This window comes from Podarcis raffonei, chromosome 5 (genome assembly GCF_027172205.1).
Source record: "Podarcis raffonei isolate rPodRaf1 chromosome 5, rPodRaf1.pri, whole genome shotgun sequence".
Classification (NCBI taxonomy): domain Eukaryota; kingdom Metazoa; phylum Chordata; class Lepidosauria; order Squamata; family Lacertidae; genus Podarcis; species Podarcis raffonei.
In genome coordinates this window covers 63,078,576-63,105,052 of record NC_070606.1, presented here as the reverse complement: position 1 = coordinate 63,105,052, position 26,477 = coordinate 63,078,576, and the positions used below count along the sequence as shown (strand labels likewise).

The 26,477-nt window shown below is 41.4% G+C and overlaps 1 protein-coding gene across 1 annotated transcript; it reads left to right on the top strand.

The window, feature by feature from the left end:
- Window positions 1–4,861: 4,861 nt before the first annotated feature.
- Window positions 4,862–25,424, top strand: PCCB (propionyl-CoA carboxylase subunit beta). Its single transcript, XM_053389749.1, has 15 exons — window positions 4,862–5,066; window positions 8,436–8,555; window positions 9,762–9,830; window positions 11,213–11,269; window positions 12,499–12,612; window positions 13,658–13,768; window positions 14,456–14,564; window positions 15,732–15,852; window positions 17,001–17,082; window positions 18,382–18,505; window positions 19,649–19,756; window positions 21,543–21,643; window positions 22,786–22,884; window positions 23,356–23,449; window positions 24,979–25,424. Exons 1-15 carry the CDS (start codon window positions 4,890–4,892, stop codon window positions 25,098–25,100), a joined length of 1,608 nt encoding a protein of 535 aa, XP_053245724.1. The 5' UTR covers window positions 4,862–4,889; the 3' UTR covers window positions 25,101–25,424.
- The last annotated feature ends 1,053 nt before the right edge of the window (window positions 25,425–26,477 follow it).

Below are 26,477 nucleotides of genomic sequence, written 5' to 3'. Positions count from 1 at the left end.
TTTCATGACATGCATGGCTTGAACATTATGGTTTCCTCAGCCTCTGCTGCAAAGACAGATTTTTAATTAGCATCTTAAACAGAGGATGAATATAACATAAAGGGGAAGGAACCCCCATGGTAACTGCTTTGGATTCATCCACATTCTGAGACATGATTTTATATGCTAATGTAGAAGTTCTTACACCTTATGTAAGTGCATTCAGTGAAAATAATTTAAAGTATAAGTGGTCCTACCTGATGATTGCTAGTTAAGTGGTTAATACAATGACTGAGATGACTAACTGCTCATTTATACTGCTGGAATCCCACTGATATAAGCAGGATTATAGAAGTGGTCGAAAGTTCTATCAGAAAGCCTAAAATTTAGGGGGACTACAGTGTGACATCCACAGGGCGCAAGGCAGGGCAATTTGTATGGAGGTCACCTTGCCTAGGTGACAAGACCCTTCCCCCCTCAGCCTCACTGATGTGGTCCAAAGGAAAGCTGAGCAATATGTTTGGCACCAGCTTGGCTGCAGGAGCTGCTGGAAGGAGGTATGCAAGCGGGGTTGTCTTTAGCAGATGTGGTGCCGGGGTGCAAATATCCACCCAGCGCCCCCAAATTACCACAGATAGTGGGGGGGCGCAGCTGTGCACTGCCAGCCATTGGGGGGCACAACTCTCCCCCATGCTGCTGCGGGAGAGCAATCCCCACAGAGGCTTGGGAGGGAAGCTGTGCACCCACCAGCCATTTGGTTGGCGGGGCGCAGCTGGTGGGTGTGCAGGGAAAGGGGAGGCCGCCGGCAAAGCTGCACAGCTCCCCCACTCGCTGGGGCACTCCTGAGAGGCCGGCGCCCTGGAGCAACACACCACTAAGCCCTATGGGAAAGACGACTCTGTATACAAGGTGTCATCCAACCGTCTTAGGGACTCCATTCTGTATTTGTGTAGGGTTTACTCCTTAGCCTTTTCTTCTCCCAAAGATATTCAGCAAGGCAGCAAAGGTTTAGGATCGGAGCTTTTCTTCTCCTCGAAGGAGCCCCATCTCCCCCTTATTTCCCTTTACAGCATGTGCAGAAAGTGCCTTCTTGATCGTTAGATCCATTGTTGGTTTCATCCGCTCAATCCTCTGGAGCCTATCTTCACAGGTAGGCTCCAGAGGGTTTGAGACCCATTGGCTAGCCGCACCTGGTTTAGCCAGTCAGTTGAAGCTGCTCCCAGGGTGTGGCTGACAGTTTTTAGGGGCTATAGGTGGGAGCTGGGTGCAAGATGAGGACCCAAGGTGGACAAACTATCCAAGAAGGAGCACAATGTGTACCCCACCAAAGGTACTATCCCTCCCCCAACACCTTATATACCCTACTAGTGTAACAATATAATCATTGGATGATATTCAATATTATATTATAATCAATGGATGATAAGCCATCCATTCGGAGTGTGAGCAAAAAAGGCATAAAAAATGCTAGATGAAGGTAGAAAAGCTCAGACAGATAGCAGTACAGCTGAAATTATCAGTTTAGAAGTACTACTCTTCAAAATAATTGATGTCTCTTCTGAGACTTCTCCACTGAGTGCTTTGCTGGCAAACATCCAATTTCTGTTAAAGGGCAGCTTTTAGAAGCTTTGTGGTCTGCTCAACCTGTTGTAAACATGTAGGTTTGATTAGGTATTTGTTATTTACACATCACAGAGGCCCAGTTTGCAGGTAACACTAAGCCAAACCATGTCCTAGTGCAAACAAGCAAATATATGGGCTTCCAGAGGGGAGACTGCAACCATTTTGTTCCTTCCCATTCTGCTGATATACTAAGCCATGGTTTAGCTTAGTATTTAGTCAGAAACCAGGCTTGTGGTTCATACCCTCCAACATTTCTCTAATGAAAACAGGGACATCCTATTCAATAATAATAATAATACCATTTATACCCCTCCCACTTGACTGGGTTGCCCCAGCCACTCTGGGTGGCTTCCAACATATATAAAAACATAATAAAACATTAAACATTAAAAAAATTCCCTATACAGGGCTGCCTTCAGATGGCTAAGAGGTCAGATTACTCCATACCCTCCAACATTTCTCCGATGAGAATAGGGACACTCTAAGGAAAAGTGGGACATTCCAGGGTCAAATCAGAAACTGGGTCAGCTTCTGTAAATCCAGGAATGGAAAATAGGGGCACTTGGAGGGTCTGGTGGTATATATCTCCCCACATAAAACACAAGCTGTAACCAAGGTTTGTCTTATGCTGTACAGCACAGGTGGGGAATCTTTGTGGCCTGCTGGGCCAGATCCCTATCTGTCCCCACCCTCATGGGCCAACTTTGACAAGTGGGCAGGACTGCTTGCCAGGCACTGGGCATCATTGTGATATCAGGTAATGGACAGGTCTCCTGCCAACCTAGCAGTTCGAAAGCACATCAAAGTGCAAGTAGATAAATAGGTACCGCTCCGGCGGGAAGGTAAACAGTGTTTCCATGCACTGCTCTGGTTCGCCAGAAGCGGCTTAGTCATGTTGTCCACATGACCTGGAAGCTGTACGCCGGCTCCCTTGGCCAATAAAGTGAGATGAGCGCTGCAACCCCAGAGTCGGTCACAACTGGACCTAATGGTCAGGGGTACCTTTACCTTTACCTTTAAGGGACAGGTAGACTGTCCCACCCACTTGTCAAAGTCCCTTGGTTCAGTGCTTCCCGAGTGCCCAACAACCAGTTATTTTTCAAGTGCTTGGAACCAAAGTACAAGGGACTTTGCCAGGCCTTTGCTTTGTGCTTGGGAGCTAGCTGGCTTGCAAATGGCAGGGCTTGCAAATCACTATGTGCAGCACTTCCCAAATTCCTGACAACAGCTTTCAGGTATTTGGGAAGTGCTGTGCAAAGTGCTTTGCATGCCCTGTCCTCAACCATCACTTCCCCAGCTTTCTGCAGGGATTAACTGCATGATCAAGTTCTCCATTGAGAACTTGGTTGTACAGTTGATCCAGCCATGTCTCTACCTGCCCCACACCTGATGTTGCATCTCTTAGGTATGGGGCAGAGATGGGCATGGTTTGGGGAAAGTGGCTATGTGGCTGGTCAAATTTGGTCCACAGGCTGATTGTTCCCCACCCCTATTTTTTATGGGAGAGCTAAACCACAATTATGGGTTCAGGCCACCTGCTAAGCCAAATTCTGTATGGAGTGCGCACACGCGGGATGCTACACATGCGCAGTCCGTACGGGCTGTGCTGCCCTGGGTGCCAGAGAGGGTTCCTCCCCCACTGATTTGTCCCACATTGAACGCCAGGAACTAGCAGCAGCAGCAGAGAAAACATGTTCCCCTCTTAACTTTCAACTTTCTTGGGCATATGAAATTAGCCACAATTATCTTGAATTTTTGCTTAATCCTCAAGAAAGAAGGGCATTTTCGCTGGCCAGGTTTAATTCAAATCCTTCAACCCTCCTATGGGGAAGGTTCTCGGGAATGGTGGAAGGAGAAAGAATTTGCCCATGTGAAGACCGCCAGGTGGAAACTCTTACACATATGGTTCTTAAATGTAAACTATATGTTGATCTCCGCCAGCAGTTCCTAGATCAACTCTGCATCCCCAAATGGAGACCAGAGTTAGAGGTCATACATTTTCTATTATTGGGGAATAATCAGGAGTTCACCAAGTTAGTGGCTAAATATCTTTATCTGGTTTTTTGTCATCGAAACACATGACAGACATCTGATCTCCCTGGAGACCTAGAGATGTAATGTTAGAACTGCTTTGCCTCTTTCATTTGACAAATGTTTTGTGTCACTGAGAAGGCGGGAATTCTGTATTGATTTGCTATGGATGTTTGTATGTGATGCCAATAGAAGGTTTGATGATGATTTGTCCCACTTCTCTTAACACTATAGTGCAAGCGTGTCTCTCCAGATGTCTATAATATGGTAACAGTGGAAAGCATTGCACAGCAGCTAATGAAGTGGAATGATGTGTAGACAGTCCAGTATAAATCCACCATTAATGCACTATTATTGCAGCAAAGACGTATTGCAGAACACTCAGGTAAGAAAAACACCAGTCTGGAGGGAAACTTTTTGCAGAGGAAGTCCTATAGCAGGCATCCCCATACTCGGCCCTCCAGCTGTTTTCGGACTACAATTCCCATAATCCCTGACCACTGGTCCTGTTAGCTAGGGGTGATGGGAGTTGTAATCCCAAAACATGTGGAGGGCCGAGTTTGGGGATGCCTGTCCTATAGTGACAGTAGTCATTGCACATGTACAAAAGGTAAAAATTAAGAACAAAGGATGTCTGTATCTTTAATAGCTGAATGTAAAAAAAAATCAGCATAGGTAGTCTCCACGCGCGGAGAAGCACTGTGGCTTGCCAAAACGCACCTATTCAAATTCGGTCTTCTGCAGACATCTACGCACTGTGCAGAAGTCCTTTCTGCTAGAGCTCCTCACCTTATTTCCAACCTAACCCGTAACGTGCACTCACATTGGGGCACCGCAAATTAGTGGAGACGCACTCTAGTGCGATAGCCCACATCTTGCAATAAAAACACAGCCTGAAGGGAAAAAGAGGTCTCGGGCCTGCGCAGCAGTTAACACCAAAATGCTCAGCGCATGAAGATGCCAGCAGCGTGACGTGCAACCACATTGTACCGTATTAAAAAAAACTGCTTTTAAGCGGTCGGCAGGGGCGTCTTCATGCGCAGTGTGCACCCCGCCGAGGAAGAAGAAAAGAAAGCGTGCTCTGACACAGTTCATAACAGCGTGAGGAGAGAAGCGGCGAGGCCGGCGTAACAGAAATATAAAGGGAGGCTGGGCGGGGCAAATGGCTGCTGCTGTTTTCACGCTTCAGGAACCTGCCCGCCTCATCCGCCCCCCCCCCCGCCCCGTGCGCGCATGCGTCCCTGCAGTCCACAACCATGGCCGCTCTGCGGATCCTGCCCTTTCGGCTGCCGAGGGTTCCCCTGGCGTTTTCCCGCCGGCTCAGCAACAGCCCCCCTCGGCGCGCGCCCACGGTGCCCGAGCGCATTGAGGAGAAGCGTCGGGCTGCGCTGCTCGGCGGCGGCCAGGCGCGCATAGATGCACAGCACCGGCGGGTGAGCGAGAGAGAGAGCGAGGAAGCCTCTGGTTGGGCTTGCAACAGCTGGCTGCTCCCGGGCGACCCTCGGAGGGACGAAGGTCCCACACTCGCTTTCCTGACAGAGCGGGGACGGTGCCTGGAGAGTCTAGTTTAATATGCCCCTGCCCGTATTCTAATAAGATGGGACAGGGGTCCGAGACCCTTTCCAGTGGCCCCCAATTTCAAATTGGGTTATGTGGGGGCTACTTACAAACTACTATCTTCAAAGCACATTCGAAGCACAATTTCCCTCCTCAATTCTGGGCACTGGAGTTGGTTAGGGGTAGCTGGGAATTGTAACTCTCTGAGGGTTAAACTGCAATTCCCAGAATTCTTTTGGGGGGTGGGGAATGTGTGTGAAATAAGCAGCCCTGATCTGAGGTTAGCCCTGGTTCATCTTGTCTACTTAAGGCCACATATGTGAGGATTTGAAAGTACTTCTACAGGAATGCAAAGTCAAGAAAGTTCTGAAGCCCCCATTAAAAGCACTGTTTCCCAAATATTTTGAAGCTACACTGACTGTCATGTCTCACATTTTTTAAAACACTGATACACATGTGAAGTTACCTTCAGATGTTATCCATTCTCATTTTCAGAAAGGGAAGGCAGCAATATAACGGTCGGGGGTACCTAACTATGGATGCACAGAGGGAGTGTGGATAAATGTGAATCAGAAGCATATGTTTTGCAAAGTTCCTGGGATCTTTTTTTACCATTCCCATATTATGTATATAGATATGTCAGCAGATATATTATGGGTATATATTTTTTCTTCATATGTCTTCAGTTTGAGTTGTATTGTTGGAAATACAGAAAACAAAATATTCATCCGCACAACGTGATTAAGCTATTGGATTCACATCTAGATGGCCACTAACCTTGATAGCTCAAAAAACTGGATGTATTCATGAAGGATATATGTACCAAACATTATGAGTCATTATAACTAAATGGAATCTACGTGGCTTGTGGGCACTTGGAAGAATTGAGCTGGCTGCTCCTGGAGACAGTGGTTGTGTTCAGATGTAACACTAAACCATGGTTTAGTATTACATGAGTGAACAGTTGCAGGCCATGTGCTCCCTCAGCCTTCGCAATTGGAAGCTAGTGATAATCATGGCTAGTGGCAAATCTGGTTTTTGTGCAAACCATGGTTTTCTGGTTTTGGACACAATTACAAGGTATAGGTTGTTGCTAACTACAGTCAGAAGTTTCTGGTTATAGAGTGCAAGGGGAGGAAAAAGTACGGTATATGAATTCAAGGCTTCAGGTTGCTAGGGGATGAAATAACTAAGTCATGGCATGACCCTGATGTGATCTGGCAAGGGAGTTTTATATTAACTGTGCTCCACCCCCTCAGCAGTTCAGTCTGTTGAGGAATGAATAATCGCGTTGCAGATTGCATCCTGTAGCTGCCTCTGTAATGCTGAAGATCATTAGACTCGTCCCATGTTACCAGCCACCTTGTTTTGCTTTAATTCAGGGCAGACAGTTATGGCTTGAAGATCCCTTTGAACTTGCAGTGGAAATAGGAATTAATCTGAACTGTTTTCTGAGGCTCAAATAAGTATCTTAAAATAATTGCTTTCCCTATCATGTGTCAGAGACCTAAGGTAAAGCACTTATTTATTTAAATTATTAAAATAGCTTAGTAATATTAAAATATAAGACAGTGTCATAGAAACAGATACAACATAAAAAGAGTAATATCAAAACAGGAATTAAGTAATAGCTTGGTCCAACCCAAGGGAAAGCTTGGCCAAAAAGATATTTATTTACAACTGAAGCAACTGACAGATGATGCTTAATCTGCACTTTTAGCGATACTTATACTGATTTTATTATATTTTGTATTTTGTGTACTACCTTGATATACTTTATGAAAGTACAGATTAGAAATATTTCAATAAATAAATAAAACAAGGGTATTCTATAGTGTAAAGGGCTCTGGCAAGAAACATCCCCTTTCAGGTGATGTTCTGCCTGTAATATTCTGTAGGATGTGTTACCACAAGTAAAATTTCTCCAGATGATTTAAGTGATCTTACAGATCTAGGCAGGGTCAGGCAGTCTTTCAGATAACCTGGCCCTGAGTTGTTCAGGACTTTATATGTCACTAACAAGACCTTGAACATGACCTGGTAGTTTATTTGGCAGCCAATGCAGCCATTTCTGCAAAGGTCATTAGCAGGACAAGATTACAAGTGGCCATGTGGCCAGTGAAGGTGATGGTGTCTAAATGACCCTTCTTTTTCCTAATGAAAGGTTAGATCAGAGGCATGTAATTTTTTTCTTTTGTTGTTGTTGCTTGTAGCTTCTTTTGCTATGCATTTGCCTTTTATAAGGCTCTCTTTGAAGTGCTGCTTCTATAACATTTTCAGTGCTTGAATCAATATAAGATGAACATTTTTGCAGGCTTCTTAACACTTTGAGGTGTGGGGGAATCACCATGACAATATGTGGCAATTTATTTTTGTGTCTGATGTCTATTTATATATGTGCAATAATAATGGGGAAATTAAAATAGTTGAATGGTAATTTAGAGCCCCTGTCTTGCTTCTTAAAATGACTTTTGCATGTTGACTTAAATTTCTGCTGAGAATGAAATTTTTAGGAAATTAGAGAAGATTTGTCCATTGGGACAAAGCTTCTCTTTGGCAGGAATTTCAGTGTATCGCTACTCGGCCTTTTGGCTAAGATAAAATGTAGGAATTTCAGTGTATGATTCATGTACATACATTAAGTTTTTTAAAGGATCAGGCTGAAAGATAGCCCTGTTATACATTTACTTTTTAGATTACTAATAAACTTGTATAAGCTTTTTGTGATTGGTTTTTCGACTCCGCCGGTGTACTACATCATACCTTACATCAAACAGAAAAAGTATGATTTATTTAACTTGTTCTATCTAGAAAAGCACATTTGTAAGTTCTGATACTACATTTAATAGTTTCACTGAAGTCAGACTGTTAAACATGTGAATACAATCCTTTTTCTTTGCTAGCCCCTTCCTCTACTAGTCCTTTATGGGTTTTATTCTCTTCAACATATGTATATAACTCGGCATTGCTTACTTAAAAGGACGAAAATGTAAAAAACCAATTAATCAATAAATCTCTGACAGAATAGAGCAATTTCTATATTTGAAGGGAAGGTGAAATTAAAAAGGAATTCAGTTGCAATATTGAGTTTAAGGCAGCTGCTTTCTGAGGAGCAAATTTATGGATTTGAATAAAATCTTAAATTAGTATATGACTTTCTCTTTATATTTGTAATTATGCTTGGCTCTGGTGTACTGAAATGATCTCCAAACCTTACCTTGTTCATATTATTTCCTGCACTTCAGGGAAAGCTGACAGCCAGGGAGCGTGTTCTTCTTTTACTGGATCCTGACAGTTTTGTAGAATATGACATGTTTGTGGAACACAGATGTGCAGATTTTGGGATGGAGGCCGAGAAAAACAAGGTACCTGGTATATATTTTGCTCGCACTCTTGGGACTGTTTGTCATTTGGAAATATCTGGCTGATTCTAGTGCCTGAGTTTGGATGGTGGATGGTTTACTCTAATAGAATGGATGGTTCTCATCTCTTTCCTTTATACATGCTCTACCTCTTCTTGGTTCATCCCCAATCATTCTATATGTAGTACTTTAGAGACAGAGCCTGACTTGGATATATTACATTCCCTTTCAGTTTCATGGTTGTATTTTACTTACTTCCAATTCATTCCTGTTCCAGGTGATGATGGACTTGTGTTAGTCTGTCTGGATGAAGGAATTATGGCAGACAGTTGTTTCAGCTGGGCTATCTTCTCATCTGTTATTTATAAACTGAGCAAGGCAAAGATATTGTTAAACAGAGATTTTAATGGAGATTGACTTATGGGGTAGCCCAAGCGCCTCGTTTCCTCTGGTTGCAATTTTTGTCATGTCCTAATTCTAAGAATGGGATGCATTATTTGAATTGTTTGTTTGTTCCTAAATACAAGAAAGCTTTTTCCTTGGAATATTTTAACCTTACCTTCAAAGTTTTAGAAGGTAGATAAAATGAAGTTTTAAATAATAGATACTGCTCTTGTAATAATGAAAAGGTAGAATCAGTTTTATGTGTTTCAAAATGTGGGTTGTTTTTTTTAATAAGCCAGCTACAGAAACTAATCTATCCTATTACACAGTACTTCCCAGGTTGCTCATCAGAGTTTCTGTTGATCATTTTCTTGAATGGCTCTAATTTATAAATTACAGAGCAAGTTGCAAAATTCTTAAATGACACAATTTTGCTTTGACTATCTAGGACTACTTTCTTGTTTTTCTTCCTGTCTTTTCATGATCTTATAGATTCTATATTCTGTTGCTTTTGTTTTTATTTGTGGTTGGTGGAGTGTAAATAAATTATACTCAGCATTAAAGGAGGCTGTTTAGAAGTATGTATTTTTCCTATCCCTCATGACCATCATTTTTTGTTGATCATCTGCTAAGTGCACGATAATATGGAAGTCAGCCTGATTTAAACGATACAAGCAAAGTATAATTGAAATGTATACTCTGCCCTAAATAAAGAGTTTGATTTTCTGGTTAGCAAATACTTACTTTGGTCATTTATAAGAATTAGATTACGTTATTTAATCATATTGCTGATTTGAGTTGTACATTCTTTATTCTCTTTTGCAGTTCCCTGGAGACAGTGTGGTAACTGGCCAGGGTAGAATTAATGGCAGATTGGCATATGTCTTCAGTCAGGTATTGCTATTTTGTGTTTTCAGTTGTGAACTTTTTCTTTGAAGCCTTATAAACATTTTTGTACTTCTTTACATTTGCTTTTCATTTGCAGTGCATTTAGTTTGCAGACATGTATTATGTCTGCGATTCAATAGAATTTTAATTACAGTCAGTAAAATGACCACATCTGTCCATTTTGGCTATTTATACAGTATTTCACAGCATGTTCTTGGACTATGGAACCATTATAACATGTAGGAATAGAGTTGCTTTGCAGAATCTTACTTCTGATACTGCAGTCCCTTGTCTTTTTTAAAAAAACAAAAACAAAAACAGGGAACTGGTTATAATGCAACATATTAACAAGCGTGACTATCCCATTGCCCTTCAGATGATGTTAGGCTGCAACTCCCATATTTCCTGACTATAGTATTTTCCATGCTGCAAGAGTTGCAAGAGTCCATTGGGAATAAAAGACTTGCGCTACAGAAACCTTGTGGGATCTTTATATTTTGTACTTGCATTGATTTCTGGCATCACAGTGGTACCTCGGGTTACAAACACTTCGGGTTACAAATGCTTCAGGTTACGAACCCCGCTAACCTGGAAGTAGTTGCTCCGGGTTGCGAACTTTACCCCAGGATGAGAATGGAAATTGCGCAGCAGCGGTGCGGCGGCAGCGGGAGGCCCCATTAGTGAAAGCATGCCTCAGGTTAATGGTTTTGGGTTAAGAATGGACCTCTGGAACAAATTAAGTTTGTAATCCGAGGTACCACTGTACAGAAATGCATGCCTTTCTCTCCTCTCTGCAGCTTCTTTATAAACGTTTTTAATGCAAAAAGCGATCCTGAATTATATTATGGAGTAGAGTGTTTATAGGTGGTGGATTAGTGTGGGGAAATATGAATAAAAATACTTCAGTCTTAGGTAGACTGACATTTTGGGCTGAGTTTGGCTAAGTGCTGAGCTATCTGCACATGCAGTTTGATTTTGGTACTAGAACTCTATGCATCTGGGCAAATGTCAGGGCTGGATGGAGATTCGGGAGATGTGCACAGACATACACTGCGCTTCTGTGAAGGAAAGGGCCTGGTGAGCTGCAATGCATGTATGCCTGTGTGTATATTCTGGGGTGGGGCTAGGGCTATTAAGCTGTATCTCAGTCCCTCCTCATATGCATGCTCTGCCTGTGTAGGGATAGATTGGACTCCTTCCATGTGGGTGAAGTCTGTTGATATTTTCAACCTGCTTGAAGACAATTACACTGAATAATTGGGAGTGCAAAAAAGTCTGTTTTACTGGTGCTCAAGGGCAAGGCAGGGGGGGGAATCTAAATCTAGTATATATATTTGGCATTCTAAGCTATTATTATATTTGATCTTTGAAATACAATCTTTATTTAGGACTTCACTGTGTTTGGAGGCAGTTTATCTGGAGCACATGCTCAAAAGATCTGCAAGGTAAGCATTTTAGAAGACAATAGTTACAAAATTCTTAAGTGCCTGCAGCCTGCAAAATATGACAATGGAGTGTTTTTAAAAGTACATTATGCCTCACACGAATCCTTGCTACATTGAAGTTTCTTTCATCCCCTTCCTTGATTAGTGTCTTCAGGTCTTAAGATACCATTTTGTTTAACACAATACAGATAGATACATTTTCAGAATAAGTGTAAACACTCCTGAATTTCAAAGAAATCTCATCTTATTCAACTCATGGCAGTTCCTTTTCAACTAAGCCACTCAGCTTGTAAAAGCCCCCAAATCTTAATAGCCTATTGCTTATTCAGCTCCAGTACTGCTGAATTCCCTCTCTCCAAACATAACCTATTTTTTCATAATGATAAGAAGTCCATTTGTTATTACAGAAGCCAAGATGTTTCTAGGATAAAATACCTCACAGTTAATGCATTCAGGAGTATATTTGAGGTCACAATTCCTGATAAGTGGTGATATGAGTTGTGAGAAGTATCCATTTTTGACATTTCCTGAATATAACAAATAGTTGATGATGTACTTCTCTTGGTAGTCCTTTCTAGAAGATAGATGTATAATGGTTAAAAATGGGTGGGGCTTTCCTCAGAGAGGTTTGCCCAATACCTGCCTCCAGTTTGATACACCAATGTCATTTGGGTATCAAATATATTGTTACTTTCCCAAGATTTTTAGATGAAGTTTTGATCTTGCTGTATTATGGTGCTTTTGTGATCTTGTGGTTTTTTTCATTTCTCACACTCTATAATCCTTAAGTGCCCTTTATGAGATGGGATGGGCTTGCATGTCACTCTAAACCATGGTTTTAAAACTATATAGACAAGCCTCAGTGAGCTGAGCAAAGCACTGAGGATCTCTGAGGCTCATGATGCTAAATGATGGCTTAGCGTTATGTGTGAAGTAGCCCATTGTTTAAGATGGTCAAGCACAAATGTTAAAGAGAAGAGTTAATTGGACATGAAGGTGTATTAATAATAAAAGTGCCAGGTGGGGGTGGGAGTTGACTGGCCAGTAGAGGTTTCTCTGTAGATGTCGTAACAAGAAACAGACATTGGACTTGGACGCATTCTGATAAAAAATGAAAAGAGATCCTATTTTATAATATGATTATTAATTATAATAGGAACTCACTATTTTATGTTAATTAAGCTTGTGGTAGGACTTCACTAGTAAATCAAGAGTTTCTGTATCCTCAGATAATGGATCAGGCTGCTATGGTTGGTGCTCCTGTTATTGGGTTGAATGATTCTGGAGGGGCCCGGATCCAGGAAGGAGTAGAGTCCCTGGCTGGTTATGCTGATATATTTTTGGTAAGAGACCCCTTAGGTAAGCAAGTTGATCCTTGACACTACAGATGAATAGCCTAGGAGCCACTTCTGACATTCTGAAAAAATAATGAAACGGGAAGCATGAGTGACACAACATTTCTTTTCCTGCTGCTTCCTGGCGAGGGGCCAGGGAGGGGGCTTTTCTCCTCTATACAGGGGCGAAATGCACATCTTCTCTCCCATTTTCTTTTCATGAGATGCTGTTGTTTCTAGGTGCTGCTGCTAGAAGTCACAATTAAGGGGGAACAGGCCCTGAAATTAGTATACTGCATTTAGGAGGTTATTTCTTTTGCAGTTGCTGTAAGTTACTATTACTCTTTAGGCACAATGATACCTCCCTGACCTTTCCCCTGGTTGGATCAGTACGTCTCCCCATAAGTATAAAGACTGTAGTGCATATTCAGTTCCTCATTTTAGCCCTCTCCTTGCCCTCTCCTGCAAACAGAGAGCTGCTGCAGCCATCAGCATTCACGAAGCTCTCCAGGCAGCCAAAGGGAATAATTTTTATTATGTGGGTGAATGAACTGCAGTAGCAGCATCTCTCTCCTTGCTTGTGAGTATAACCCTGGAGCTAGAAGAGGGTTGGAAAACGGCTCTCCATATGCATCTGTCTGTACCAGCTGTCGGAAGCAGCAGCTGCTGCCGCCACCAACACATGGGGCATTCAGTACACATGGGACTTCAGCTAGAGCCTGCTTCAGGAATCTGATCCTGGATACTTAATTCTCTGACATTGCCTCTGTCTCGTGCTTTTCTCCCTTTTCCTTGCCATATTTGTTCTGATGCACAGGGTTTTGAACTTGGATTAATTTGGATGGGAGTTTAAGATCCCGGTTAGTGGATGAACAATGAAGCTAGAACAAATCGAATGTTATTTCTGTTGGCTAATACATTCCTACAACATCATATTTTTATATGAAATAGTTTGTTGCAAAAGTTTAACACAGATTTAGGAGCGCTTTGGGAACTTTGACTTGGAAGTGGTATAAAATGTGTAAGCAATGGAGATGTTTGTTTTCTTTTACAGAGAAATGTACTATGTTCTGGGGTAATACCACAGATTTCTCTTATTATGGGCCCTTGCGCAGGAGGGGCTGTCTACTCTCCTGCTTTAACAGATTTCACATTCATGGTAAAGGTAAGGATGTAATGTTAGTTGCCTTGGACTGTAATAATAAAATAGTTACTAGGGAGTAAGCCCCATTGAACACAGTGGGACTTAATTCTGAGTAAACATGAAGAGAGTGAGTCTTACGAGAGCAGTTGTTACAAGGAGTTTCTTGCTAGTGGTGGCCGACTCTAAAAATGGATGTATTTCTGTTCCTTTAGAAGCTCTGGCTTAAGGAACAACATCTTTTTTTTTTTTTTACTGCCCTGCTATTTCAGGCTGTAGCTGTCACCTTTCACACCTTCTAATTATGCCGTGTCTTAAGTATCTATTGAGTCGGTTGGCTTTGAGCTGTAAAAATTGTCTTGCTTGGAAATGAAAAATGAGAGAGGATATTAAAACCGGAAATTTCAGTAGTACTGGACCTGCAGTTAAGGTGGCACAGTCTGTGCTGTATTTTTTTGCAAATACAGGGATACAAATGCTTTACTGGGAATCCCATGTACCAGCTGTGTGATCTGTTAAGGACTATGGCTAAATTAGAGTGAATTCCAACCAAATGCCTTGTTAGTCTGAATCAAAATAAATTAGAAATTGAAATATTTGGACCTTTTTAAATTAAGTTTTCCTATTTTAAAAGCACTAAGGGATGAAAAATGCAAACACAGAGAACGTCACATCTTGCACCTCATACTTTGCAGTTGTTGTTTCTTGCAGGACACATCCTATCTATTCATAACAGGCCCTGATGTAGTCAAATCAGTCACCAATGAAGATGTTACTCAGGAGCAACTTGGAGGTGCAAAGACCCACACTGCAGTATCAGGTCAGAAATGGTTAAGTTGTTTATAATTAATATTTGCTCCTGTTTGCAGTCCCCTTATGAAGTGATTGAAGAACAATATGAAGAATATAGTAGTTCAGTCATATAAAATTAGTCTTGCAGATTAGTTTGGAACAGGCACCCCCAACTTGCAGCCCTCCAGATGTTTTGGCCTACAACTCCCATGATCCCTAGCTAATAGGACCAGTGGTTAGGGATGATGGGAATTGTAGTCCAGAACGTCTGGAGGGCCGAAGGTTGGGGATGCCTGGTTTGGAACATAGTAAAAGTACCTGCTGGTTGTCTTTGGCTGAAAATTATACTACAGGGGGTGACAGAAGACTGTTGTTAGAGGTATTGTAAGAGAATGTGTGTAAGAGAGATGGAGATACTGGGGCTGCTCCTGTCTAATAAGTGTCAAGGGGGAAATGTACCATTAGAACTGCCTTATTTGATCCCTGACCATGTTGCACCCAGCCTGCTTCTATGCATGGCGATCCTGTTTAGCCATAATGGCTCACAGTTGCTGATGTGACTGTGTGCGAAAATACTTTTTCTTCTATCTTTCTTGCTGGTCACTTTCATTGGTTGAACATGAATTCTAGTACTGGGTGTGTGTGTGTGTGTGTGTGTGTGTGTGTGTGTGTGTGTGCGCGCGCGCGCTCTGCCACTTTCCTAACTCTGTAAACCTCAATAACATGGGTGCGAAACTGTTTTTAGCCTGATGGCTACATTCCCTTGTAACTAACCTTCCTGGGACTGCTGCCAGTGGTAGATAGGGCCACATCTCTCACACTCACTCATATACATCCACAGACACATTCAGTCTTTCAGATCCATTTAACACCTGCTTTATTTATTTTGCAAAGGGGCTGAAAATAGGGGTTCAGTATGACCCTTGAAATGCAAGATGGAGTGGAACAAGACTAGGATGGATGTTCGGGGTGGAAGTAGATGTGTGTAAAATACTGGCACAGTTGATCAAATATGACTGCTGATCTGACACTGTTTCTTTTGGTGGACATTAAGAATATCCACTGGCATTTCAGTTAATGCTATGACATTTTAGAGCTTTAAGAATTTGCTGTGAAGATCTATTTCTTGTCCTGTTGGAAAGTTCATTGGAATCTTTGCAACGTCAGATGGATGTTTGATTTTTTTGTATTATAGGGGTTGCACACTGTGCCTTTGAGAATGACATAGATGCTTTGCTCAATCTCAGAGAGTTTTTTAATTACCTACCGCTTAGCAATAAGGATCCAGCTCCTGTCAGAGAATGCCATGACCCTATGTAAGTTATATTTACAAATAATAGATGTTCATAGAATCAAAGCGTGTTTCAGAGTTTCTCCCGTCAAATGTCTGCAAAGTTACAGGCAATGCCCATTTCACGTGGGGGTTCTGTTCTAGGGCCCCACATGCATTGGCAGAGCGCATATAAGTGCACCCCGCCTGGTTCTGCCTTTTCTGTGACATGTTGAGTGATGTATTTGGTAACTTGTGGGTTCAGCACCATACGTGTGTGCACGATCATGCTTCTTTAGGACGTGTGTTATTCAGTCTTTGCTTGTATGATTTTCTCAATTTGTATCATTGAAAGAGACACCTATCCCTTTGAACCCATTTAGGAAATAAAATTCCTGGGTGATTTTATTATTTTTGGATAGATTCACAATTAAGTCTTGTGAAGTGGGGATGCAATGGGACTTTGGCTTCCATGTGTTATAGATACTCCTCCACAGAGATTCCTGTTGGAGGTCTGAAGAGTAGAAAACAAAAATTCTCCTTTAACAGCAGTGGAAGGGTATGGTATATGTTGCCGTTCAGTTGATGGGCCAGATTTTGGATATTTTCTTTTACACTTTTGCCTCCTATCACTTCCTTTTGCTGGTTAACAAAATGAGGCTGTTCTTTCCTAAGTAGTATCTGAAAATGCAACAAGTCAACTAAAGAGAATGGGTTGAATTCGGATTTCCCTTCCATTTTTGAAGGCAGCCGAAATCCAGCAAAAGGCTCTTGGTTGATCCATAAGGGGGTAGGATAGATGTTTTTGTTGATGTTCCCACCAGCCCCAGCAATATGTTCCATGCTAATATGGAGTGTCCCCTAACCTTCTGGAACAGCTTTTGGGGGGCACAATGGACTGCAGATGAAAGGTGCAATTAACAAAAATTGCCTGCTCTTCTCCATCCTCCAGTACAAGCAGGACGCATATTTGGATCCATCTCAGTGTTGGAGGGTCCTTTATTGTAAACATGGAGAATAAAGTAAAAGCGGGGGGGGGGGGGATCTCCTTCATTCTCTCGATATTCTGGAATTGAATTCTGGAATTCAGTCAAATAGTCCTAGGTTGTAGTCATGTCTCCTCACATGAGTAATTTTCTCGTATGAATTATGCTACGATGTAAGTTTATTCCTTTCCATTCTCTGTGTTTAAAGCAACCGGTTGGTTCCTGAGTTGGATACCATTGTCCCGATGGAATCTACTAAAGCTTATGACATGGTGGATATTGTGCATTCGGTAAGCTCTGTGTACCAGTGTATTACAGCTGTTGCGATAATTTTGTGTTTACACATGATGCATAAATATCCATTGCCTCTGAGAATTGTTACATGTTGTAAATACGGTGCATTTTCTTGTATGTATGCATGCTGCAAAAATACCGTTATTTAGAAATGTGTTCCTTAGTAAAAGTGGGAAAAGGAATATAACTGGATATATAAAAGGGTTCTTCGCCTTTATTCTCACCATTTGACAAAAGGTTATGCAACCTGTGGGTTAAACTTGATTCTAAATTGCATTATATCACTGTATCTGAGGAAATGGTCTTGATGCCCACATTAACTACCATTGATTTCATTGATTTCATATATAAAGAAAGATGTATAGCTTTAATTATTTCCATGGTGTTTGATTTCCATATAGAAAGTGTAAAATATGGTTACAATATTCATTGTTTTGAGAGTCAACTATAATTGGACACCATGCTTTGGAGGTGTTGTAATAATAGTGGCTGAGCTCCAGGGTGAGTCACTGATCTTTCTCCATTTTTAAAAATAATAAAGATTTTATGTTGGTGTGAGGATCCTTTGACCTCATTCTATGTCTAAAACAGTGGGGCCTTTAATGGTCTGAGGGCCATATGGTCTTGTTGCAAACCCCCTAGGGGCCACATTCCAAATTTAGGGTGGTGAAATGTCTCTCCAGCCCCATGATACACTCTTAATTTTGGATGTTACCCAGTGGAACCATAAATCTAACCAGGATCAGTCAGGAATTTCAAAATGAATCTTACTAACACTTTTAACTTTAGTGTTGTATGGAAGAGCACTGTCGACAAGATATCTTAAGAGCAGGACCGGATTTAGGTTTGATGAGGCCCTAAGCTACTGAAGGTTATGGGGCGCTTTATATGTCCAGCTGTCCTTTGTCAACTACAAATTGTCGCTGTTTTTTATGCTGAATATGTGCTATATGGTAATTGATGGACCTAATAGGTATCTAAAGCCATTTGCACATAACAAAATATGTATTTTATCAAAGTAATTGTTGAACTGAAATACAATTGGAAATGTACATCCAGCTTTTTTCCCCCTTTAAATTTTTTTGGGGCCCACAAGAAAGTGGGGCCCTAAGCTATAGCTTGTTTAGCTTGTGAGTAAATCCAGCACTGCTTAAGAGCAGTATATTGAAAAAGATTCTTAAAATACTGTTTCAACTGTCTTACATTTTAAATCATCTTTGTGTGATACAGATATATATAGGAGTGTGTATTTCACTGCTCCGCGACAGTAAGATATTTGAATCTCATTTGTGTAGATAGTTGATGAGAGAGAATTCTTTGAGATCATGCCCTCCTATGCCAGAAATATCATTGTTGGATTTGCCAGAATGAATGGAAGAACTGTTGGAATAGTTGGCAACCAGCCCAAAGTTGCATCAGGTAAGAGGAGGGTGGCAGTGGCTGGGAACCTTTATAATGTCAATTTATGTTGAAAGCTTGGAAAACTTATATTTGCATGTTGCATCTGTTTAAAACCTCATTGCTGAATAGCTCAATATGTTCTCTCTACAAAAATTTGGTCCTAAGGTAGTTTAGTGTTCTTTTGCAATTAAGATGAAGGTTTGGCACTCTGTGCATACTGCAAATAGAGTAAAACCTGCTTTACATCCTTGTGTTGTTCATGCTTTGTAAGTACCGCTGGCCAGTATTCAAAGAACCATGAAACGAGATGTGCTTTTAGGTGTAAATAAGTGGTGTGTTGGTGGTGTTATCAAAACACCACCGTTTGGAATCTATTTCAAGATTGGTATCCCTTTTATACACCCACCCACACGTCACCACCTTCTTTCCTTCTCTTCTTTCCTCCCTCCAGTCCATCGGATCGTTTTATACTTCTGGCAAAGTATTCGACTTCCAAGACTAAGTGCTTGGATATACCTCCAGTAAAAAGAAATGTTTTATGTTGATAACCTTGGTCAGCTGAAGATGTTAAAAATCTTTCAGCAACAGTGAATTATAGGATTAGTCCTGCAATTATACCAAGATTTCAGGCACCTCAGTCTGAAACATCCAGTGGTGGTCATGGTTACCAACATAGCTCATGTTGTTACAAGATTTATATGTAAGTGTTTTGGTCTCTAAATTGTTGGCGTTTGCTGGGGCGAGTAGCATTTTAGAGAATGGAATAGAATTCAGCTGCCATATTGATATTACTTGTTTTGATTCCCTCCCCACCACAGATTAATGTAAACGACTTACAAAGCTAAAATGTAGTCATAGATAAGAGCTTCCTGAGAATAGCAAGAGTACGTGTGTTTCGTGAACATTTATGCAGGTTAGATAAACTCTGTTCAGTATTTCACAAGGAGGTAGAAAATGCTCTTTTGCATAGGGTGTGTAAAATGTTGCTACTGTTGCCTGTTTGGGTGATATCTAACCAAGTAAACTCAGGGTAGACCCATCAATTTTAATGAGTACCCTGAGTATGATGAACATTGAATGTCACTTTTTGTATACAATGGCCACTGCAAAATGTTCTTGAAAAGCCTTGTAAGAATCTTGTCTACTTTGTCTGAAATTTAGGCTGTTTGGACATAAACTCCTCCGTGAAGGGAGCCCGTTTCGTTCGCTTCTGTGATGCTTTCAACATTCCTCTGATAACTTTTGTAGATGTACCTGGATTTTTACCAGGTAGGTTTTTCTTCTGCATCTTCTTTGACTGAAGATGGAAATGAATTGAGTGGAAGATATTTCACTTGATTCTTCTTACCTTTGGAACTGAAAATAGTCCTTGTATCAAGGAATTGGGAGGTGGGGTTACTTTTTATTTCAAGTGCAGAGGTAAAGCCATTACTCTATCCTTTGCACAGCTTCCTCCTTCCTGTTACATGTGTAAAATGACATCAGTCGCATTTTTAACATTTATCATCGTGAAGTTGAACATTCTCACAGAGATTGTATTCCCGGAGAGAGTTTAGTAGTGGTGCAAAATCCACTGAAATAAAAAGTACCGTATTTTTCGCCCTATAGGACGCACTTTTTCCCCTCCAAAAATGAAGGGGAAATCTGGGTGCGTCCTATGGGGCGAATGCAGGCTTTCGCTGAAGCTTGGAGTTCCCCGCAGGGCTCCCCACACTGCGGATAGCAGCAGAGCACCCCTCACGCCGGGCAGACATCCGCAGCGTGGGGAGCCCTGCAGGAGTTCCCCGCAGGGCTCCCCACGCTGTGGATAGCAGCCTGCCGCCCGGCGGGCAAGGCGCGCTGAAGCAGAGCGCCCCGCGCGCCGGGCAGACATCTGCAGCGTGGGGAGCCCTGCAGGAGTTCCCTGCATGGCTCCCCACACTGCGGATAGCAGCCTGCCGCCCGGCGGGCAAGGCGCGCTGAAGCAGAGCGCCCCGCGCGCCGGGCAGACATCGGCCAGCCCCACAAGCAGGGAAGCCCAGTGCCGCCATCCTGCTGTTCCTCGACCTGGTTCGGTTTCCCCGACCTGGTTTTGGGGGGGGAATAAAGGGGGGGAAATTTCCTTTATCCCCCCCCAAAAAAAAACTAGGTGCATCCTATGGGACGGAGCGTCCTATGGGACGAAAAATACGGTATGTGAAAAACACTAGAGAAAGAAAAGGTATTAGTCTTTTCATCCAACTTAACTGCCCTGTGTCATCCTTCTTTAAGTACACAATTAGTTTAAGTACTTTGTACACACCAGGAAGCAGTCTTTTAGATCTCTCTATGGGGGCTCTATAGCTTTCAAATGAGAATGAGTGTCGTGGATACAGCTCTTCATGGCACTGACCTGTATTAAATAAAGCTGCATTATATAGCCTGCGTTTATAGCTTTTTAGCTCCTGTGCTGGTGAATATTATGGAGGCAATAGGGATACCTGCTCTCCTTAAGCAGTTGTTGCTTGCCTGTGCTTCAGGCGAGTGCTGAATCACGAGGCTGACATTTGTAGAATGCATTTATTGGTGCCATTTAATCACATATAATTAAAACAGTAGAACTAGGATAAGATTTTGGTGTAATAAAAGGTTTTGGCTCAGTGGATCCCTTTCAGTCAAACCAAGAATTGCCATGTAGAAGGTTATGTGGGATTTGCTACAAGGCTGTATGTAGATCTATTATAAGAGCGTATGAAAAGTCCTGCTGGATCAGGCCAAAGGCTCATCTAGTCTTACCACCTTGTTCTCCCAGTGGCCTACAAGAAGCCTGTGCAATGCCTGCAAGCATGAAATTCCCAGCCTCTCTTCTATAGATGCATACTGCCTCTGACAGTGGAGGTAGAACATAGCCTTACCCTCCACGATACCCAGCCTGCTGGTTGGTGTTTGATGTAGTCATGCAGTCTACCCCTACTCTTGTAGAGGCTTTTAACAGTTATCTTAATTAGTGCTGGGCGTATAGTTTCTTATTAAATACCCATTCTTGGAGATAGTAAATTTCCTTTAACCATGTTTTGCTGGTTCCTGTTGTTTTCAGGGACATCTCAGGAATATGGTGGGATTATACGCCATGGAGCAAAACTGCTCTTCGCTTTTGCAGAAGCAACTGTGCCAAAAATCACTATTATCACAAGGAAGGTGAAGTAAAATTGTATTGTATAGTTGCTAACTGCCACACGCTGTTGAGAATGCATAGAAGATATTTGTCTTATCTTCAGCTCAGCTGACCTCATCAACACCAATTCTTCCAAGCTCTGTTTCGATTTTTTATATCATAATATAACATCATTTTTTGCTTCACTAATACTACTAAATTTCTCTAGATACCTCACATTCAAGCCTGTTTCCCCTTAACAAATGCTGCCTCCGGAGCTGCTTCTAGCCTAATGACTCTCACATAAGTTCTTTTATGTAGAATCTGAATACAACTGCCTTATACATACACAATCTCAACCTGAAGTCTTGGATTATGTGTTATTTCTAGTTTGGGAACACTCATTCCAGGGCTAATTGCCTGATGCCTAACTTGATGAGTTTTGGCACCAGGCCAAGTCTTTTAATAGGCCCACACTTTTAACATTGAAGCTGCTGCATGAGATTTATCATCTGTTTTATGTGCTGCTCTTTTCTTATGTATAGTTACTGTATTCTAATATTGCCAAGTATTTAACTATTTTTGCAAATCACCTTGATAATTTTTAATTAGAAAGCGGGATACAAATTTCTTAAATAGTTCCAGGGCTGGCTATGGCGGAGGATAAATATGAGGGGATGTTTAAGGGACATTACACATTCTAGGAATGTAGGATGCTTCCTTATTCAGAGTCAGGCCGTTGGTCCACCTAGCTTAGTATTCTCTGCATTGACTTGCAGAGGCTTTCCAATGTTTCAGAAAGGGAACATTCCCACCCCTACCTGGAAATGGTCAGGGACTGAACCTGGGATCTTCTACATGCAAGGCAGATGTTCTGCCACTGAGCTACGGCCCTTTTTAAGATACCAAGATATCAAGGAATAGACTATATAGGTTTAAAAGTCTGTAAGTGGAGAAAGGGAAAGATGAATGAAAGAGAGAAGGAAAGCTAGGCCATTCCACTGGAATTTGAAAATGCTTTAAATAAGTGAGAGTGGATGCTTCATGATAACTACATCACATAATTTTTGAATGGTTGTAGTAGGAATTGTCTGCTTTCATACTATTAAGAGACTAACTATCCTGGTATATAAACATAATGATTAAATACAGTACATAACTTGTTGACACTTGTTTCCTGTTCCAGGCTTATGGTGGGGCCTATGATGTGATGAGTTCAAAACATTTAAGAGGAGATGCTAATTATGCATGGCCAACAGCAGAGGTAGCAGTGATGGGTGCCAAGGTAATTCTCACTTTGTCCCCATTTGTACTCAGCTTATCTGGGTCTGGCAGGTAGGCCAGATTGTTACACCACCCCTCCCGCATGGGTCAATCACTTGATGGCATACAACTTTTTTTTTTTTTTTGCCCACAGGAGTCTGCAGAAGCCCTTTTCAAAGTGCTCTCTTGCCCAGCACTCTGCAAGCAATGCCAATTAGCTGATCGGCTGTGCCTTCAGATCCCCTTTTGGCTGAGCCAAGTTTTTACCTGCTCCACACCTGATAGCATACTACATCAGGTGTAGAGCAGGTGGGTGTGGCTTGGCCAAAATGGCCTTGGAGGCCAAATGGGGAATGCTGGCAGGCCTGATTACCTGCAAGCTGGAGGTTCCCCACCCTTGTTGTAAATGGTTTAATGATGACCAAATCCACATTCCAAAGGCTTTTAGAACTATGGGTTGAAATAATAACATATTCTTATATTTTCTTCTTAGGGAGCCGTGCAGATAATTTTCAGGGGAAAGGGGGCACATGCAGAAGCAGAGTATGTGGAAAAGTTTGCAAATCCTTTCCCTGCAGCAACCAAAGGTAGTGGCTTTGAGAATGTCTCTATTATTGAAATTTCAGATACGTAATTAAAGTTTTTATTGTGATTTCAGTGTTTCACTTCTTATTTGGGTGTTCATTTTAACTGCATTCAGATGTTCATGTATGAGGTTAATAAGCTAATATGAATTAGAATTTTGTCCCTCCGCCAGCCCCTTTGTTCTTCCTCTATGCAGGCAATCAAACCATGAAGTCTCTTAAGTAATCATCATTTCCCATTTCATCTGAATTGAGATACTGTGGTTACTTGCTTAAAAAAAATCCGAAGCATAGAGCACTGGTTTTCTAAATTTTAACTAAAAATCTTTCTTAAGGAGGGGTTGTCCCTTCTTAAACATTAATATCTGCAAAGCATAGTTACAAAATTGAAGTGTATATAAACTCTATAGCCAACTAGCTTCCTGGCAGATTGAACATTTAAGAAAGTCAATTCAGGCATGTGGAGCAAAGGGGGATATATTTTCATATTACAGTTCATTACATTTATTTATTTGTTCTTAGAACTTTCGAAATGTGGGCAAAGGCACAGAATGTAAAGCACCAACAATCAGCTGATCTTCAGGTCTTGCAAAGCCCCTTCTTTGCAAGCACAGACCATCAACTGATTGATGGTGCTTGCAAACCCCATTTGGGGGCAGGTAGCTGTGACTTCACTGATATGGAGCCACATGGGGATGCCTGGCAGACCTTCCTCCACCCACATGTATGATGCATTGGTGTGTGTATATATGTATTATGGTGCATTGTTCGGAATGCAAAGCAGAAATTACTAGGCCACCAATGCTCTTTCACATTTATAGCTATGTGTTTCACGATCAGGTCCAGATCAGAGCCACTTATTTTTAGTTGTATCCCCTGCTTCTAGATGACTCAAATCCTCTGCCTTTGAGAGCTATGGCATGATTGTTTAATCAGAGCATTATTTAAGATCCACGATCCCTTTGCTTAGAGGTTATGTATCTGAGATGAGACCTTAAACTTATTATAGTAATTCTGAAGTAAAATTATCTCTGTGTTGAACAGCATAATTTGCAGTGTTTCTGAAGTGGTTTTCTTCTTTTAAAAATTACAAGAGAGAGATGGGAACTTGCAGAATTGCAGTAAAATTGTTCAGTTTTCATATGTAAATGTAATCAGAATGATGGCAAATGTTTTTGCAAAGCCATATTCCAGATGTTTGGCTTAACAGGTTGTTTCTCCTCCCTTGCTTGTTTGGAAAAATTAAACATTTCTGTGGACTTAAATCATGAAATCAAATATTGGTGATCAGTACACCCTAAAATCCTGATTTATCCCTTTTTAGAGGAATTTGTTTGTATTTAAGTTGATGAATAAGATATGCAACACTTTAGCAGTTCATGGCTTCCTCTGGAGCAGCTTGCACAAAACATCAACTTCGATTTGGTGGAAGGCTAATGTGAACCTATTAAAGGATTATCTACTGCATGCTTTTTGCTGCAGAAGCAGTTACAGAGCAATGGGAATAAACTGTCAAACCTGTTTTATAACAGGGTTTGTTGATGACATCATCCAACCTTCTTCAACTCGACTGCGAATCTGCCGTGACTTGGAAGTCCTGGCTAGCAAAAGACAATCCAACCCCTGGAAGAAGCATGCCAATATTCCTCTCTGAATTTGTTTTAAGGAAAAGGGATGATAGGTTGCCAGGAAAGCAGTGGAGCCCAACTCAAATCCTGACTCTGAATCGTCAGAAGTATGTGGAAATTTTTATGGATTATATTCTAGAAGGGTTGGGATACTATGAGATTGTAGACAAGGAATCAATTGTACATTTAAGGAAAAGGTACAACATATGGAAGTTGTCACGATATGCTGTAACTTCATCTTTGACAGTCAAAAGACAGAACGGATAATCATACATAAATGTAAAGCCAGCATATTGCAACAGAAGTCTTAAGAGAATATGGAATTAAACTATTTTGTTTCCTTTAAACAAGATTGTCTGTGGGGAGATTATTTGTGGATTAGATTCAGAGGATGATAATGCAAAACAGGATTTAATCCTGCAAGGGGAGATGGAAATTACCTGCATGGGATTCATCGCAAGAAAATATTACAGGATTTCAAGGTTTTCTAATGCAGATGTTATTCAGTATAAATTTCTTATCTGTCAGATTTTGGTCTCCTCAGCTACCTAACAAGACTATTCTCCTACCACAAGAGATTGTTTTAGGCCTCTGAAAGGCTTGTGAGAGACGATTTTCCTTTGTGCCTATGCATAGTACTTCTAACTGAGGAGCCTTTTGCCAGGTAGAACCAAGCAGGCCAAAAGAGGTTCATTCATTCTGGCCTGATATACCTTACATACAGAATTTAGCCACTTTTAAGGTAATCTCTGGTTCCCTGTCCTCTATTAAGTATTTTAAGTACTAATCATCAGTTCTGCTTGGGGTTTACTGCATGATTGGCGTGATAAATATAATGTGTATAGCCTTGTAGTAATGACAAATTTAGCAGGGCATGCGTAGCAGTTTCAACTTCCTTCAAACCCCACAGGCATGTTCACTGTGAATATGGTTTGCCTTCAAATCTGCCCTGCAGTAATGCTGATGGAAAGATGTTAAATCTGGTAAGAGCTCTTCTAAATTTGGGTATTTCTGTTTTGGAGAAATACCTTGCTAGAGTAAACCCCCTGCCATTATCTTTAATTTCTAGATACTTGGTCATTTCACTCATGTGGCATTGCAGCTCAACATCCCATATTCGTTGCTTAATTGTGGGTGTGGCTCTCTCATATCTACAGGTTATCAGAGCCTGCAGTGTGAACCCTAGACTTCTCAGTTTCTTTTCCATTTTGTTTGACATGTTTGACAATTAAGATCAAGGGTGCCAGACTTACCGGGAAGAAAATTAGTTTTAGCCAGTAATGGAGCTTCAGAATCCACATCCAGGACCGAACTGGGATTTGTCCAAGGGGAAAAGATAGTCAGAAAACTGGGCTAACAAATTCCAAAGCCTTTGACAGAAAAGTAGTAATAACAATAGTTCT

Coding starts and splice junctions, on each gene's coding strand:
- PCCB (XM_053389749.1), top strand. CDS start 4,890: ATGGCCGCTCTGCGGATCCTGCCCTTTCGGCTGCCGAGGGTTCCCCTG. Junction 12,613..13,657: donor GTTATGCTGATATATTTTTG/GTAAGAGACCCC, acceptor TTTCTTTTACAG/AGAAATGTACTATGTTCTGG. Junction 13,769..14,455: donor ATTTCACATTCATGGTAAAG/GTAAGGATGTAA, acceptor TGTTTCTTGCAG/GACACATCCTATCTATTCAT.